Source organism: Ornithorhynchus anatinus, chromosome Y5 (assembly GCF_004115215.2).
Source record: "Ornithorhynchus anatinus isolate Pmale09 chromosome Y5, mOrnAna1.pri.v4, whole genome shotgun sequence".
Classification (NCBI taxonomy): Eukaryota; Metazoa; Chordata; class Mammalia; order Monotremata; family Ornithorhynchidae; genus Ornithorhynchus; species Ornithorhynchus anatinus.
Genome location: NC_053179.1, coordinates 1,244,135 through 1,258,103, shown reverse-complemented (window position 1 = coordinate 1,258,103; position 13,969 = coordinate 1,244,135). Strand labels below are relative to the sequence as shown.

The 13,969-nt window shown below is 42.9% G+C and overlaps 2 protein-coding genes across 3 annotated transcripts in view; one reads left to right on the top strand and one right to left on the bottom strand.

Moving 5' to 3' along the window:
* The window catches only part of LOC114808764 (polycomb group RING finger protein 3-like), a 148,773-nt gene that overhangs the window by 15,467 nt on the left and 119,337 nt on the right, over positions 1–13,969 (top strand). For both annotated transcript variants that reach the window (XM_029056624.2, XM_029056622.2), the window contains exon 2: positions 2,142–2,259. In XM_029056624.2, the coding sequence (XP_028912457.1) occupies positions 2,151–2,259 (109 nt within the window). In that variant the 5' untranslated portion in view covers positions 2,142–2,150. The remainder of the gene's footprint in view (positions 1–2,141; positions 2,260–13,969) is intronic.
* LOC114808763 (elongation factor 2-like) overlaps positions 1–13,969 on the bottom strand; it is a 53,420-nt gene that overhangs the window by 31,295 nt on the left and 8,156 nt on the right. Inside the window, exons 5-10 of the mRNA XM_029056621.2 lie at positions 10,592–10,697; positions 10,250–10,363; positions 10,038–10,176; positions 9,589–9,784; positions 8,236–8,494; positions 7,573–7,680 (exon numbers count right to left, since the gene is read on the bottom strand). Coding sequence (XP_028912454.1) covers positions 7,573–7,680; positions 8,236–8,494; positions 9,589–9,784; positions 10,038–10,176; positions 10,250–10,363; positions 10,592–10,697 — 922 coding nt within the window. The remainder of the gene's footprint in view (positions 1–7,572; positions 7,681–8,235; positions 8,495–9,588; positions 9,785–10,037; positions 10,177–10,249; positions 10,364–10,591; positions 10,698–13,969) is intronic.

The window sequence follows — 13,969 nt, the reverse complement described above, 5'->3', positions numbered from 1 at the left end:
ATCCCAAGCGCTTAGTACAGTGCTCTGCACATAGTAAGCGCTCAATAAATACTATTGAATGAATGAATGAATGAATAACTGAGCTCCTCATCTTCCCTCCCAAGCCCGGTCCTCTCCCAGACTTCCCTATAACCGTGGATGGTACGACCATCCTTCCCGCCTCTCAGGCCCACAACCTCGGTGTCATCTTTGACTCGTCTCTCGCGTTCACCCCACACATCCGATCCGTTACCAAGACCTGCCGGTCTCACCTTTACAATATCGCCAAGATCCGCCCTTTCCTCTCTACTCAAACGGCTACCTTACTGCTACAGGCTTTTGTTATATCCCGGCTAGACTACTGTGTCAGCCTTCTCTCTGATCTCCCTTCCTCCTCTCTCGCCCCGGTCCAGTCAGTTCTTCACTCCGCTGCCCGGCTCATCTTCCTGCAGAAACGTTCTGGGCATGTCACTCCGCTTCTTAAACACCTCCAGGGTTTGCCTATCAACCTCCACTCAAAACAAAAACTCCTCACTCTCATTCCAGGCTCTCCATCACCTTGCCCCTTCCTACCTCTCCTCCCTTCTCTCTTTCTACTGCCCACCCCGCACGCTCCGCTCCTCTGCCGCCCTCCTCCTCACCGTCCCTCGGTCTCGCCTGTCCCGCCGTCGACCCCTGGGCCACAACCTCCCGCGGTCCTGGAATGCCCTCCCTCCTCACCTCCGACAATCTAATTCTCTTCCCCCTTCAAATCCCTACTTAAAGCTCACCTCCTCCAAGAGGCCTTCCCAGACTGAGCTCCCCCCATTTTTCCCTCTGCTCCCTCTACCCCCCCCACCTCTCCGCAGCTTAACCCTCTTCTCCCCGCTTTCCCTCTCCTCCTCCCCCTCTCCCGTCCCACCCCCTCACATTGTACTCATCCGCTCAACTGTATATATCCTCATCACCCTATTTATTTTGTTTAATGAGATGTTCATCACCCTGCTTCTATTTATTTGCCATTGTTTTTATGAGATGTTCTTCCCCTTGACTCTGTTTATTACCATTGTTCTTGTCTGCCTGTCTCCCCCGATTAGGCTATAAGCCCAAAGGGCAGGAACTGTCTCTATCTGTTGCCGATTTGTACATTCCAAGCGCTTAGTACAGTGCTCTGCACATAGTAAGCACTCAATAAATACTATTGAATGAATAAATACTATTGAATGAATTCCGCTTTTCCTTCTCTTTTTCCCTTATTTTTTCTCATCTCCTTTTCTGTGTCTCACTCTTCTTTTTTTGAATTCCAACTTCTGTATTTATTAATGCTAATATAATATGCATTTAATTATGATTGGCTCTTTGTTCATCAGCTGCTCTACAGTTGCCTTTTGTTTAACCCTCCTATATTAAAACGTTGTTTACTTCAAACCGCTGGCATGCAGGGAATGAAGGAAACCACTACTATTTACAGTCTTACAAGGGAAGCTTTCTTGTGCAGTATATATCACGGTTTGCTCCCTGTGGTACAGTCAGAGTAGGGAGAAAGCAAAAGGGAAAATCATCTGTAAAATGGGAATCAAGACTGCGAGTCCCACCTGAGACAGGGACTGTGTCCAACCCTATTTGCTTGTCCCCACTCTAGCATTTAGTACAGGTAACAAATGCCGTAATTCTTATCCAGAATAATACTGACAAACTCTGCTGTGCTGAAGAGGAGAATCCCCTTCTCTGATTCCACCAAATTTCCTTCATTTGGGCCCAGCCCTCCCAACTTTGCAGGAATTGAGATGGTCTTTTGCATCAGGTTGGAATGAAATGAAAGAAATAGCTTTCTAATTCCTGCTACTGTTTTGCAGGTCAGAGGCAAGAGTTTACAGCCTGGAACACCTCACATATTTCTAAGTATCCCATCTTATTTTTGCTCCAAATAACTGGCACTGAATGAAAAATGGTAGAGTTCTCAATGCTGCTCAGCATATTATTCACTCTAAAAGGGCAGGAACTATGTCCTGCTTTGGAGTCCTCAGCACCTGGTTATCCTTCTTTTTGTGGGTCCTCAAAAAATAGTATCTAACTTTTTGGTAATACCATGGCAGACATTCTAAATTAATCTTAAAAAGCGTAACAATTCTTTTAGCTTAGTAAATCTCAGATCTTAACTAAAGTGTGTTTTTGTCTTACAGCTACTAAAGATGTTGACAAGAAAGATTAAGCTTTGGGATATTAATGCCCATATCACATGTCATCTCTGCAATGGATATCTTATTGATGCTACCACAGTGACAGAGTGTTTGCATACTTGTGAGTACAAAAATAATCTTAAAATAGAAAAGTTTTGAAAATGCATAGCAATTTTTAAACGTTCTTTTGAAGCTATTTTATTTCAATATAATCTCATAAAATTGTGTTTCGAATTGTATAAGGAGTACAGCAGTCCCATTAACTTGATTTGCAAATGGGAAAACTGAGAGTTATGATAGCAAAAATTATCATCAGATTGTTCCTTTGTGGTTCAGTTTATTTAGTGTATTAATCACAGTACTGGTAGGTGTAAACAAACAGGGGCAACAACTAATTTTATTTTTGCGAAGTATTTAAAATCGATTCATTTTTAAAAGAAAAATGTAGTTAAATTGTATTATATGTTTATAGCTTCCATTTATGCTCAATGATGATACCATTTTAAATTCACCTATTATACAAGTAAAAAGGCCAGTGCCAAATTCAAGTCTATCTTTTTCTGTATTATAAGTTGTTTATAGCTTTGGGGGACTTTTCATTTTTGTCTCCTTATCTCATAATCCTTTTGAAGATTCTGCTCAGAAAGAACTCCTTTTTGGATTTTTCAGTTGAGTCCCAGTTTTCAACTGAGATGCATTTAAGGTTTTGTTTCACTTTGTTTCTAATATACAAAAAACACAAAATCCTGTTCTCCTTACTTCAAGTTTCTCAATTTCAGCTCAGCTTATATTAATTTTCTTGGTATCTTTTTTTTTTTAATCCATACTTCTCAACCAATCAGTCAGTAAGTGGTATTTACTGAGCACATATTAAAATATGAAAAAGCAGTTATAGGAGATCCCTGCCCACAACAACAAGAGGGGAGGACTTTTTACATGTCCAAGTAATGTCATTATGATGAGGTGAGCATAGCTTTGAAGCTAGGAAACTGATCTCATAGTAAACTTCATTTTTTCTGATCCTTTTTCCATTTGATGTTAAATATAACCCATAAGTAACACTGACATAATTCCTCAGCCAACTGGATGTGGTTGGTGGAGAGAACAGGTCTGGGAAATACAATTCTGGAGTCCAGAATCTGGAATCTGATACCCCACTACTCTTAGATTCAATTTGACAGTACCCCAATCTGTGTGCTGGCCTCGTTGTTACAGTGCACTCCCTTCTTTGTCTGTTACTGCATTAGTGTTTGGAATATTACCTCTAGTATTCTAGTATTCTGTCACAGCATTAAACTGTTACAAATATTAATTTTTAGTTCTGCATATGACATAAAGAAGCAGCGTGGCTCAGTGGAAAGAGCACGGGCTTTGGAGTCACAGGTCATGGGTTCAAATCCCGGCTCTGCCACTTGTCAGCTGTGTGACTTTGGGCAAGTCACTTAACTTCTCGGTGCCTCAATTACCTCATCTGTAAAATGGGGATTAAGACTGTGAGCTCCACTTGGGACAACCTGATTCCCCTGTGTTTACCCCAGCGCTTAAAACAGTGCTCGGCACACAGTAAGCGCTTAACCAATACCAACGTTATTATTAATATTATTATCCCTTATGAAGCCCAGTTTGTCAACTATATTTTTTTAACCTTATTCTCAGCCCATAAATCCTGGTTAATGCAGTGAAATTTGCATGCCTTATGGTGGGCAGACCTCTAGTCCACAGGAATTATTTAATGATTATCTCTAGGATTTTTGGTGATGTTCAAAGTCTCTTGAGGTGTGAGTGTATTCTGACACTTGCACAATGGTCTCTTTTTCTTTTCTGTCATTCAGCATGGTTGCCTAGTATAAATTGAACAACCCTCCTTTACTCCATTGTCAAAGGAAAAGGGATTAGACAGAACACTCTCAACTGTGACCCATCGAGCAGTATAGTCAGGAACCAGGATCAGAACCAATGTAAACTTTTCAGAGCAGTCAGATTCCTGTAGTAATTTTCAGAGCCCAGTCCTCCCAATGGTATCAAATGCTCTAGTTTATGTGTAGGGGTCTTGGTTCCTTGAATTTCTTCCGACTTTAAAATGCAGAAAAAATTATGTCCACTCAGCCTCACTTTAATTGGTAGCCACAGTATGATTCTGGGAATATTCGATTTATTATCATCTTTAGTAGCCAATCCAAAAGTACTTTGGCTAGGATCTCATTTCACTTAAAAAATAAAAATCCCTACTGTTAAATCACAAGAAAATTGACATTATCAGAGTCTCCCCTGCCTCCCTCCAGTCGCTTCCCCCCCCCCCCACCCCTTCTTCAACTTTCCCATCTCTAGAGATCTCCTGAATTCTCAAAATCTACCCCTCCACCTGGGCATCCAACCCATTCCTTTGCACTTTTCAAAACACTTGCCCCTTCCCTTTTTCCCTCCCTAACTGTAGTCTTCAATTATTCACTCTCCAGTTGCTTCTTCCCCACTGCTTTCATACTTGTCAGTGTCTCCCCATCCTAAAAAAAGAAAAACCCCTCCCTTGACCCCATGGCTCTCTCCCGTTACTGTCCCATCTCCCTGCTACCATTCCTCTCCAAATTCCTTGAGCAAGTTGGGTACACCTGCTGTCTCAAGTTCCTCTCCTCCAGTTAACTCTTTGATCCCCTCCAACCTGGCTACTTCCCCCTTCACTCCACAGACACTGCACTCCCAAAGGTCACCAATGATCTCCTTGCCAGATCCAGTGGCCTCTTCTCTGCCCTAACCATTCTCGACCATTCAACTGCCTTATTAACATTATCCAAACTCAGCTTTCCTAACACTGTCCCCTCCTGATTTGTTCATGCATTCAGTTATCCGTATTTATTGAGTGCTTACTGTGTGCGAAGCAACAAACAGATACATTTGCTGCTCACAACAAGCTCACAGTCTAGAGGTGGAGACAGACATTAATATGAATGAATGAATGAATGTATAGATCTATACACATGATCTGTGGGTATGGGAGGATGAATAAAGGGAGGAAGTCAGGGTGATAGAGAAGGGAGAGGGAGGGGAGGAGAGGAGATCTTAGTCAGGGAAGGCTTCTTGGAGGAGATGTGCCTTCAATAAGGCTTTGAAGAGGGGTAGAGCAATTATCTGTCTGTTACTGAGGAGGGAAGACATTCCAGGCCAAAGGTAGGATATGGGCAAGAGATCGGCGGCAAGGTAGATGAGTTCGAGAATGTTAGCATTAGAGGAATGAAGTGCGCGGGTTGGGCTGTAGTAGGAGAGTAGTGCTGTGAGCTATGAGGGGGCCAGGAGATTGAGTAGTTTAAAGCCAATGGTGATGAGCTACTGTTTGATGGGCAACCACTGGAGGTTCTTGAGGAGTGGGGTGACTTATCCTGAACATCTCTGAAGGAAAATGAGCTGGGCAGCTGAGAGAAGTATGGACTGGAGTGGGAAAAGACCGGAGGCTGGAAGGTCAGCTAGGAGGCTGATGCAGCAATCTAGCTGGGATAAGATGACTGCATGAATAAATGTGGAACAGTTTGGATGGAGAGGAAAGTGAGGATTTTAGCAATGCTGTGAAGGTAAAACTGACAGGATTTAATGATGACTTAAATATGTGGGTTGAAAGACAGAGAGGAGTCAAGGATAATGCTAGAGTCAACGATCATGCTAGAGTTATGGGGTTTGTGAGACAGGAAGGATGGTGGTGCTGTCAACAGTGATGGGAAAGTGAGCAAGTGGACAGAGTTTGGGTGGGAAGATAAGAAGTTCACTTTTTAGCCATATTAAGTTTGGGGTGATGGGAGCACATCCAAATAGAGATGTCTTGAAGGCAAGGGAAAATATGAGATTGCAGAATGACATAGAGATCAGGACTGGAGGTGATTTGGATGTCATCAGCTTAGAGGTGGTAGTTGAAGTCGTGCAAGTAAATGAGTTCTCCAAGGCAGTGGGTGTAGATGAAGAATAGAAGGGGACCCAGGGCTGACCTTAAGGGACACCCTCAGTTACAGGGTGGAAAGCAGAGGAGGAGCCTGTGAAAAAGATGGGGAATGAGCAGCCAGAGAGATAGGAGGGGACCTAAGAGAGGACAGTGTCAGTGAAGACAAGCCAGTGTCAAAGGCAGTTCAGAGGTCCAGGTTTGGGCAAGAAGACCTTCTGACAAGATGGTTTCTGTGGAGTGAAGGGGATGGAAGCCAGATTGGACCACCAGTCATGATCTCCCTAAATAAAATCTCCCCTGCTCCTCTACACTCCCTCCTTCCTCTTGCCCTTTCTTCAACTCTCCCAGCAGAATCTCAGAATGAGATTTCCATTCCATCTGACCTGTGACCCCATCTCTCAGCTTCTCTCAATTCTTGCCCCCTCCCATGTTCCCTCCTGGTAGTTGCCTAAATTGTTTACTTTCTAATAGCTTCTTCCTCACTGTTTTCAAAAATACTCGCATGTTCTCTATCCTAAAAATACCTCCCTTGCCCCACGACTACTTCAACTTATACCAAATCTCCCTCCTACCTCTCTCCTCCAGACTTGATGTCTACCCCAGCTGCCTTCAACTGTCTCCTTAATCCACTCCCAGTCCTTGCCAAATCCAAAGGCTCTAGAATGTTTAGATGGTGAGCCCCTGAGGAGTAGGGGCTATAAGCTAATTCTTTTGCAACTGACTCTGTAGTATTGTCCTCTCAAGCGCTTAGTACAATGCTGTCCACATAGCAAACACCCAGTAAATACCACTGAATGCTTCATTAGGGTCTTTTTCCCACCTATGAATTCTTTCCCAGCACTTCAACAGAGAGTGTTCTTTACATCGTAAGTTTTTAAACACTAAAGCTAACGTTCTGAAGATTGGACAAATGATGGTCACTAATGATCAATGATTTCATTTTACTGCTTAAGGCTTAATATACTTCTGATAAGGAAACCCCTCCACATTTCAGGTTTTAAATACAGTGCTGTGTGTAAGGTGAGCTTAAGGCAAGGATGCCAGAGAGTTTGGGTGTCTCAAAATTTACATCAAATGAGTCACGGAATGGACAGAAGGGGTTTCATCCTCACGGGGCATGTCTTTTTGTTGTTGTTCTGCTGAGCTGCTACAATGAAGGAATACACTATCTATCTGTAGGAGTCCAGTGTTTCAGGGCCAGTTGCTCCATGAACTCCAAACTAGTGACATGCAGAATGGATCCCTTATAAAACACATGGAGGTTGGTAATGCTGATACTTGATGTAGGGTGGCAGTGGCAAAATTGGGTTCATAATTTCTCAAGCACGCAATCATCCAAGAAGCAATCTGCCTGGTTCTCACAGGACAATAAAGCAGGTAGCTGCCCAAGTCCAAATTGTTGGCCAGCAGCACCCACAAGTGCCAGAGGTGAAAGCCATGGCTGACTCACTTTCCAGAGACAAATTCAGTTTCCTTGCTACTCTGCAGTAAGTAACTCAGGGAAGGGTTTACCTTAATGGGAATACATGCATGATCCTCTTCAAGATCCTTGAGGCAGATTTCCAGGTGCAACTCTCCAGCACCAGCAATAATATGTTCTCCAGACTCTTCAATGATACACTGAAAAATACAGCAATTCAACAGAGTCTACACCAGTTTTTTCAATAACATCTTTAGTTCGTTTAGACTTTCAGGTTGTGTTTGAAAAAACAATGCCGCTGTTGTAAATCAATTATTACTTATTAAACACTTACTTTGTGCAGAGAGCTGTACTAAACAAACCTTGCCCTGGGACCTGAGGTTGTCATGGAATGAATCTTTCTTTCAATACTTAGGAGCATTATTTTAATCATCTTTGAATTGGGAGTCAATTTGGGTTATCCAGGCTATCTTCTGGCAGGTCACAAAACATGTACCTATTAAGAAATACTACATTTTCCTATAATCTATTCATTAATACCAAAAGTTACTTCACACACTTGGATCTGTGTCTTTTAGAAACCTGGCACTCCCCCTTCCTTCAACCCCTTAGCATTAATGTACATTACATACCCATAATTCATTTTCTCGTATTAGCATTTTATTATATTGCACGATCCATGCACTTAAGACAGTGGTCTGCACCAGTAAGTGCTGCACACCATTGATTGATTCAAACGACTGAGTGGAACTTACCTGAACCATAGGATCAGATTTGGCCAAACGCTTGAGGCCTTCCACCAGTTTAGGCAAATCAGCTGGGTTCTTTGCTTCAACAGCTACTCTCACCACGGGACTGACACTAAACTTCATTACCCTCATGTTATGGGCATGCTCAAAAGTGGTGATGGTACCAGTCTTCACAAGGAATTGATCCACCCCAACCAGACCAACAATGTTACCGCAAGGCACATCTTCAATAGGCTCGACGTAACGGCCCATCATCAAAATTGTTCTGAAGAGGGAAATTTACAAATTAGTTGCATGGCTTGGAAAGAGTGGTTTTCCGTAGAAACAAAAAAGGAAAGTTGCTCAGAATGGCATGACCTAGTGGAAAGAGCTCAGGGCTTGGGGGACCTAATGCTACCTCTGACACCCAGCCGCTGTGTGATCTTGAGCAAGACAGTTAACTTCTATGTTCCAGTTTCCTCATCTGTAAAATGGGGATTGAAATATCTCCCTTCTCTTCCCCGTATGCTTTGAGTCCCATGAGGGACAGGGACTGTGTCCTATCATGGGAAGCAGCATGGCTCGGTGGAAAGAGCACGGGTTTGGGAGTCAGAGGTCATGGGTTTGAATCCTGGCTCTGCCACTTGTCAGCTGTGTGACTATGGGCAAGTCACTTCACTTCTCCGTGCCTCAGTTCCCTCATCTGTGAAATGGGGATTAAGACTGTGAGCCTCCCGTGGGACAACCTGATTACCCCTGAATCTCCCCCAGTGCTTAGAACAGTGCTCTGCACATGGTAAGCGCTTAACAAAAACCAACATTATTATTATTATTATTACTATTATCTGATTATCTTGTATCTACTTCAGCAGTTAGCAAGCACCACAGTCCAGTCCTTGTCCATCTTTACCGGAAAAATACTTCCTTACTCCAAGGGCTTGAAATTTTTTAACAGTGATATGGCAAACATTCAATTCTTCAGAGTAGTCTTCCTGGAAAAGTACCTACTGTTACTGTGAACACCGGGATAACTGCCACTTTTACACACAGTAAGAGAAAGTGAGGTTCCTTTCCTCAGTCAGGAAGAGAATTAGAGGTCATGATTGCATAGTAGTAACATAAACAAATGAAGCAAGGAGTTTGATTAAGAAAATCAACACTTGATTTTTCACTAAATTGTTACAGATTTGGCAATATGGCTGTAAAGGACTTGGTACACAATAATGAATGCATTAAGTGAATATAAACCAAAAGAGATCAATAAAACATTAGCTACTGGTTATTATAACCATAAAATTTTGAATGTAATAATCCAAACAAGTCATAATGGAATTTCATTATTTTAGAAATCCAGAGTATATGCTTAGCCTGTTTACTAACCTTTGGATTGGCTTCAAGTACAGATCTTCTTTCCGGCCAGGAGTATAATTTGGTCCCATAATTCTGACTTTCAGGCCAGTGGAAACAACTCCAGAAAAGACCCGTCCAAAGGCATAGAAGCGACCCTTGTCTGAGGTTGGAACCATTTTAGAGATGTACATCATTAAGGGGGCTTTAGGATCACAGCTCTTAATACCTGAAAAATGAAGTGAATCTTTGGCAAGAGACTTCCTTAGTAGAGGCAACTCTGATATTCACACTGGGAAATAGGGGAAAAAAAAAATCACAGTAACCAACATGAAACTGATTTAGTAAACCTCTCTAATATTCAGATTGTGAGCCCCAGGATAGGGACTGTGTCTGATCTGATTCACTTGTACCTACCCTCAGCCCTTAGAACAGTATTTGCAACACAGTAACAAATACCTTAGAAAAATCTCGGCACAAACCTATAGCAGCCTCATCATCAGGAGGGCCTTCATACAGAAGTTCACAGCGGTATTTCTGAGCTGTCACAGGGGAAGGCAGGTGAATGGTGATCATCTGAAGCAGAGCATCTCCAGCAGGTAACCAGCGTCTCATCACAACCTAAATGTAAAATCTGAATTCAGCAAGAAACAATTTTCAGGTTCTGCAGTTTTACATAAATGACACTTCTTACCTTCAGAAGAGGTTTGCCCTCCTTGTCCTTGTCTTCACTGTCCAACTTGATATCTAACTTCTCAATCAGTTTAGTGGTATCTTCTTTCTTGAAGTTCATAATTGCATCAAAAACCTTTAACACATAATGCCAAAACCAAGAACCGACTTGCAGAACTCTTCTTAAATGAAGCCAACCAGACTCCAAATTAATTCAGTAGCCAAAATAATGATCTGTTGGATTTTAGAACTTTACCAGTAGACATTAGGTCAAAATCTTTACACATGATATGCACACCAAACATAATTCTGTGACATGACTTTAGGATAAGTATAGTGAATTGAGTTTGGACTGATTACCTACCTTGAAGATGGGATCCAAAATGAGTTGACAGAAAGTTCTGGGCAGTTTTTTTCCCTCAGGGCTGGTGGCAGATTTGCTAAACTTGCCACTGGTAGAATCAAAAAACCTAAAAAGAAATTCAGCCAACTTAAAGACCATCAGAGGCACAATTCTGAGCTAAATAACTGAAGATTTCATTTCCACGCTACATCCAATCAGATTAACAGTATTTACTGAGCACTTGGCAGGTGTAGTCTTGTCCATAGGGAGCTTAAAATCTTCAAGGAGACAAGCTTTAAAATAAAGTCCATAAAAGGGAAATAGAGTATAGGAGTATGCCTTGAGTCCCGAGGGTTTAGTAAGGGAAGACAAGCTGAAGATGTGATTTTATGAGATTCTTTCTTTTAAAGGAGGGGAGAGTGGTAAGCTATCTGATATGAAGAAAGAAATTCCAGGACCAGTGGAAGATGTGGGCAAGGCATTAGCAGTGGGATGAGATAGCTACCTAGTGGCTTCGGGGTTATTGCAGAATTTGCAGATTTGGTGTAGCAGAAGTGAGGTAGGGTAGGAGGGAGATTGTGTTAGCTTGAATCTACCGCAGTGTTTAGTCCAGTGTTTCAAGGAGCAGCATGGCATACTGGATAGAGCATGGGCCTGCGAGTCAGAAGCTCATGGATTCTAAACCCAGCTCCACCACTTGCCTGCTGCGTAGCCTTGGGAAAGCCTCTTAACTTCTCTGTGCCTCTGCTTCCTCACCTGTGCATCCACTATGTCTTTTACTGTGTAGTCCAGTGAGAGAATTGAAGGTGAGGAACTTGAGACAGCGGGTGTAGGCAGCTCGTTCAAGGAGTCTGGAGAGTAATGGTAGGAGGAAGGTGGGGTGATAACTAGAGGGAGCTGTGGGGTCTAGGGAGGGTTTTTTAGGGTAGGGTAATATGGGCATGTTTGAAATCAGTAAGGAAGAAGCTGTTGGAGAGTGAACAGTTGAAAATAGCAGTTAAGGAGGGAAGAAGGAAGGAGACAAATGTTTTGATGAGGTGAGAAGGAATGGGGTCCAGATGCACACATGGAAGGGGTAGATTTTGAGTAAAGCAGGAGATTAACTCTAGAGATACTGCTGGGAAGGATGGGATAGTTGAAGAAGGGGCAGCAAAGGGGAGGGACTGGAGAGGGGACAGTGTCAATTTCCTTGATGAAGTAGGTGGCCCGGTGAGTGGGCGCAAGGGATGGGGGTGGCCGGGGTTTAAGGAGGGATTTAAAGATGTGGAACAACTGGTGATGGGCGGTGGGCACGGTTGTCAATAAGGATGGAGAAATAATTTTGCCGGGCAGAGGAGAGGGCAGAGTTAAAGCATGCAAGGATAAACTTGAAGTAGATGACGTCGGCCTGATATCTAGATTTCTGCCCGCAGCACTCTGTGGCTCACGCACAGGATCAAAGGTGATGGAGTGTAGAGGTGATCCAGAGCTGTGGGTAAGTGGTTCGAGATCAACAAAGGGATAGGGGAGCAAGTGAGCTGAGTTCAGTAGAGAGGGTGGTGTTGAGAGCATCAATTTGGTGATCAAGGGAAGGTAGTTTGGGTATGGAGACTAAATGGGGCATGATGAGTTGAGAAAATTGTATGGGGTCGAAAGCTTGGAGATCTCCGAGGGGGGGAATGGTACAGATTTGTGGAGATGAGGTGTGTGGGAGAGAAGGCAGGTGAGAAGGTTGTGGTCAGATTTCAGAGGGATTTCAGAGTTGGTGAGGTTAGAGACTGTACAGTGGCTAGAGATGATGAGATTGAGTGTGAGACCACACTGGTTAGTGGGCGAGGTGGGATGGGGCACTCTGGAAGTCAGTGGAGTTGAGGAGTAATCATTTCAGTCAGACAGTAACTCTCCTCCTTTCAAAGCCTTACTGAAGGCACATCTCTTCCAAGTGGCCTTTTCTAACTAAGTCCTCCCTTCCTCTTCTCCCACTTCCTTCAGCATCTCCTTGACTTGCTCCCTTAATTCATTCCCCTCCCAGCCCCACAGCACTGATGTACAGATCTGTAATTTTATTTATTTACACTAATATCTGTCTCCCTCTCAAGGCTTGTAGAATTGTTGTGGGCAGGGAACGTGTCTGTTATATTGTACACTCCCAAATGCTTAGTATAGTAAGTACAACCGACTGACTTACTCAAAAGAGCATGGGCCTGGGATCCAGGCCATTTGTCTGATGTGAGGGCTTGGGCCAGCTACTTAACTTCTCTTTGCCTGAATGGGGATTAAGACTGCAAACCCTATCTGCGACAGGGACTGTGTCCAACTTGATTTTCTTGTATCTACCCCAGGGCTTAGTAAAGTGCCTGGCACATAATAATCACTGGATAAATGCCATTAAAAAAAAGACTGAGAGCCCCACGTGGGGCATGGGCTGATTAGACCCCTCTCAGCCATAAGCTTCCTCTAGACTGTAAGCTCATGATGGGCAGGGAACGTATCTGCTAATTCTGTTGTAGCATACTCTCCCAAGTGCTTAGTACAGTGCTCTGCACATAGTATGCATAGTATATAAATTCAATTGATTGATTGATTTATCTGGTATTTATCGCGGCATTTAATACAGTGTCTGGCACATAGTAAGCCTTAACAAATGCCATTTAAAAAAACCCTAAACACTCTCTCCTCCTTCATATCCAACAGTCCGCTATTCTTCCCAATTTCAAAACTTCCTAAAATCCCATCTTCTCTAAGAGTCTTTCCCAGACTAAGTTTTTATTTTTCCTATTTACTCTCTCCTGTGTTAACTATGAATATTAGCAGTGTACCCTTTAAGCATGTTGATACTCGTCCCATCCTCTATAAAGTCTGTGTAAATATTCTTTTACTCTAGTATTTACCCTAGCTCTACTCTATTTTATTGTTTTCCCTTGTAGACCGTGAGCTTCCTATATGCAGGGAACACATCTGCCAGCTCTTTTCCTATTGCTTAGTACTGTGCTCTGCACACAGTAAGTGCTCAGCGAATTAACAATAATTGATTGATAAGTCAGCAAATACATAAATACTTAAGTTGGATTGAAACAGTTGGATCACTGTGTGGTTTACTGGAAAGAGCCCAGGCTTGGGAGTCAGAAGTCATGGGTTCTAATCCTGGCTCCGCCACCTGTCTGCTGTGTGACCTTGGGCAAATCACTTAACTTCTCTGGGCCTCAGTTCCCTCATCTGTAAAATGGGGATTAAGACTGTGAGCCCCATGTGGGATAACCTGATTACCTTGTATCTACCCCAGCACTTAGAACAGTGTTTGGCACATAGTAAGCGCTTAACAATAATAATAATAATAATAATGATGTTGGTATTTGGTATTTGTTAAGTGCTTACTATGTGCCGAGCACTGTTCTGAGCGCTGAGGTAGACACAAGGGAA